At 38.6% G+C, this 3,887-nt stretch overlaps 1 protein-coding gene across 1 annotated transcript; it reads right to left on the bottom strand.

Moving 5' to 3' along the window:
* Nucleotides 1–851: 851 nt before the first annotated feature.
* Nucleotides 852–1,789, bottom strand: LOC110110152. The gene is made up of 2 exons (XM_020841498.2): nucleotides 1,138–1,789; nucleotides 852–1,065 (listed from the first exon to the last, which is right to left on the bottom strand). Exons 1-2 carry the CDS (start codon nucleotides 1,315–1,317, stop codon nucleotides 919–921), a joined length of 327 nt encoding a protein of 108 aa, XP_020697157.1. The 5' UTR covers nucleotides 1,318–1,789; the 3' UTR covers nucleotides 852–918.
* Nucleotides 1,790–3,887: the final 2,098 nt, after the last annotated feature.

The following is a 3,887-nucleotide window of genomic DNA, read 5'->3' as shown; positions in this document are numbered from 1 at the left end:
TATTGCTTTTTCACTTAAATTCTTGAAAAATATTATAAAATAAAAGGAGATTAACATAAGTTCATCGATGGTGTGTTTGGAATTTTAATAAAAATAATAAAAAATACTTACGCCAAAAATTATAAATATTTGGAGATGTCAGGATGAGGAATAATTATTAGGTGCGGAGTGCAGACTATGAACCGCTCAATTACAATGTTACCTGTATTTACTGTTTTACCTGTGTACTCTCTATTTAAACATCCATGTACCTAGTTTAATATGATGATAATACAATTTCTCTCTAAGCTTTGTCTGTCTTTCTTCCGCCTCTCCTGAGGCCTCTCGCCTCTGGTTTCACAGACGAGGAGAGCACCGTCTACACAGACACAGGGTACCAAGCGGTACCTAGAAGTACCCAGCAGTACCGAACGGTAGGATTTTATACTAGTGTGCAGACGGTTCTCTCCTTCTGCACTCCGCACCTAATAATCTCTCCAGGATAAGGCCACAAGTATGATTTAAGAGGAGCGAATCCATAATTTTGACTGCTTGGACTGATTCGTTTGGGACAGCTTTCGGGCTTCTTTTTAAACCATATTTCTAGAAAATTTTATATTAGAAAATCGTTTAAGAAGTAGTGCGAAAGCTATCCCAAATAAAATCTTAGTCTATTTATCACATAATAAATACTCAATTCTAAGTTTATAAAGTTTCAGAAGTCTGAGTCTAAGAAATAGCAGAAAACTGTGAACAAGACCAACACATTTCCTGTCACTCGGGGGAGCTGTGAGGGATTTAATAGCTGCTTGTTGAATACATAGATACTGCATCGAAATTCGTAAAATACACATAAAAGTTAAAACCAGGTATTTTACATTCATAAAACACCCTTTATCCTGAAGAGATTTCAGTCACCATAAAAGTAATATAAATCAACTATGGCTTTGGGTGCTTTGGCAATGGAGAGGAGTGTGTTTTTACTTTGTTGTAATCTGCAGTGAACACCATTCCTTTACCTTCTTCCTCTTCCTCTCTATTTTCATGCCCACCTTTTGCGCCTCTTTTGGCTTCAAATCTCTCCATCTGCATGAAACAAAGCTACCAGAGTTGTGATTCTCAGTACAATTCTGAGAGTTTCTAAATCGAATGAGTAACCTTATCTGAAAGTTTTGGCGACAGAATTGCAGCTGGAACTATAATCTCTTCCAAAAGCTTCCTTCCTGAGATCCAGCTACCTTTAACTTGAGACTGTGTGAGGGAAAGCTGCTGAGGAGAAGAGGTGGGCAGAATCAGAGAGAAGGAGAGAAGAAAAGAGATTAGTAGCTTTTTTGCCATTTTATTAACTCAGAGGTATACTACCATGTTGTAGAAATCTTGGAGATCTAAATAGCTGGAGGAGAGGGAGAGAGATTCAATTATTGAAGGAATGGGAGGAGAACATGGGAGGAGTGGAGACTGGTATTGTATCTATGAGAGGAGGCAAACTGAGTGAATCAAACAAACATTTTAGTCAAATTATTTGCAGAACTCAAACTCTCTCCCTGTTTTGGGTTCCATATTTGAGCACAGCCTGAGGATTGAGGACCCCCATTCACGTGGGTTGGCATTGGTTGCCAGGTTAGGTTTGAATTTTGATTTGCTTATAGCCTTATTGCACATGTTGATGCTGCTCATGTAAGCTGGTAAATTTGCTTTTTTTATCCTCTGAACCAACATCTGCCATTCTTATATCCGCTGGAAAGAAAAAATTGGCAGCAGGAGCCGAAGAAGAAGTATGACATAAGAGAGAAAAGATAGGGATAATAATAATAAGTAAAGGTAAAGCAATATAAAGATAAAATAAAAATCTATTTGCATGGCCTATAACTACACGCACAGAATTCAGGATTCTAGGTGTTTTTTTCTTGGGGGAATATTTAGATCATTTAAATCAAATTCATATACACTACGTATATACAAAGACTCGAACTCTAAACCTCATAGTTGGAAGCCTAAGCTCTCAACCAACAGGCCAAGATGACATAATTCAGAATTATTACGTGCGTATAGAGCTACGTCCGAACATCAATGAAAATATGATGTGCGAATTAATGTATTACTTAGTCCATGAGTCATATTTTTATGATAACAACTTTCAGAGTCTTTATCAATTTACCTATCAATTTCTACTCATTAAATAAGAGTGAAAACTAACAACAAACAATTAGGTCATAATTGTTAGGTGAGTTTTTAGTGCATATTCATTGATATCAATTGCCTAGGAGCTTTCGCCCCTGACAACATGACTCTCTCTAATCTTATCTATCACTGGAGCTTCTCCAATCTTTTCACGTATATTCTTGTTTCACATTCTATCTCTAAATTTAAAGCCACTCATCCAACATTTTATGATTCACTTTTAATGACCAACATTTTCTGTCATAAAGCATTGCAAGTCTCACTATCTTCTTAAAAAAATTTCCGTTGAGTTTGAGGAATACTATTCTATCATATTACAAGCCTAATACATTCTGTCACTTCAATCATCCGACTTGAATTGTACTAAAAATATTCTCATCTATTTCATCATTGTTTTGAACAATAGAGCCAAAATATTTAAAACATACACTATTTTTAACGACTTGATCACCCAACGTCACAATCATACAATTAGATATATAACTATTAAAATTACACTTATTGTATTCGATTTTAATTCTACTCAAATTAAATCCTAAATTTTTAAAAATATAGACCGATATAAAAATATCAAGTAATTAACCTTTTATAGACTAAAAGTTTTAAATAAAAAATGAGTTTTTCCTATCATTATATCTCAATATTACTCTTCTAGAAGTTAAAAGAAACTTGCATTGATGCTCTTAAGGTGGATCTCACTCTTAAGACATGGCTGCCATGATGTTGATAAGTGATGATTTTGAAGTATCAGCTAATCAGCCCAATCATGATCTGTGAGAATCTCCAAACACTTCAGCCATGATCTTCATGTACAAGTGATGCATATTGTATATGCAACTATTCATACATTTTATAATTTAGTTAAGATTAGAATTATAAATGAATTAGTTTATTTGATGATAAATTTTATATCCGTTTTGTTAAAAATTATTTATATTTCATGTATAAAAATTATCTATAATGCATACTCGCGTATAGGGGTGTCAGTATTTAACACGACCTGAAAATCCGACTCAAACCCGACACAGAAATTTCGGGTTCGGGTTAGAGTTTTCGACCTGTTTAAAAATCGGGTCGGGTTCGGGTTGACCCGGAAACCCAAAATTGAGCCGGTTCGACCCGCTGACCGAGCTGCCCCGGTGCGAGCACTGACCGACTAGCGCCTGCCCGCCCCCGCGTGACTGCTGCCCGCTGCTCGCGGTCGCTTCGAGTCATTTCTACTGGCCCTGCGTCGCATCCCGCCACGTGATTCATGACCGATCCGTGACAGCTGTCGCTGGACGCCGGACGTCACTGCCGCTGGACGCCGGACGTTGCTGCCGCCGGACGCTGCTGCCTCACTGAAGGCTCGCTGAAGGGTGAAGGCCTGCCGATGCCGCGAAGCTGCTCCAGGCCTTGCCGTGTCCGCGGGTCGGGTCGGGTTGACCCGAACACGAAGCGGGTCGGGTTCGGGTCCGGTAAATCGACCCGTTTGTAAAAACGGGTCATGTTCGGGTTGACCCGAATAGTGCCGAGTCATTTTCGGATTCGAGCCGAACCCGACCCGTGACCCAAAATTGACACCCCTACTCGCGTATATTTTTTAGGTATTCAACAAATAATCAACGAGTTATACTAGGTGAACTCATATTTTGTGGGCCCACAATAGAACTCTCTAGAGGATCACCAAGTAACTCTTTAGGGTACCCAGCCCTTAACGAAGATAGTCAACGATCAAATGAGGACTA

Source organism: Dendrobium catenatum, unplaced genomic scaffold (assembly GCF_001605985.2).
Source record: "Dendrobium catenatum unplaced genomic scaffold, ASM160598v2 fragScaff_scaffold_1021, whole genome shotgun sequence".
Classification (NCBI taxonomy): domain Eukaryota; kingdom Viridiplantae; phylum Streptophyta; class Magnoliopsida; order Asparagales; family Orchidaceae; genus Dendrobium; species Dendrobium catenatum.
This window is presented reverse-complemented; position numbering and strand designations above follow the sequence as displayed.

Coding starts and splice junctions, on each gene's coding strand:
- LOC110110152 (XM_020841498.2), bottom strand. CDS start 1,317: ATGGCAAAAAAGCTACTAATCTCTTTTCTTCTCTCCTTCTCTCTGATT. Junction 1,066..1,137: donor CGCCAAAACTTTCAGATAAG/GTTACTCATTCG, acceptor TGTTTCATGCAG/ATGGAGAGATTTGAAGCCAA.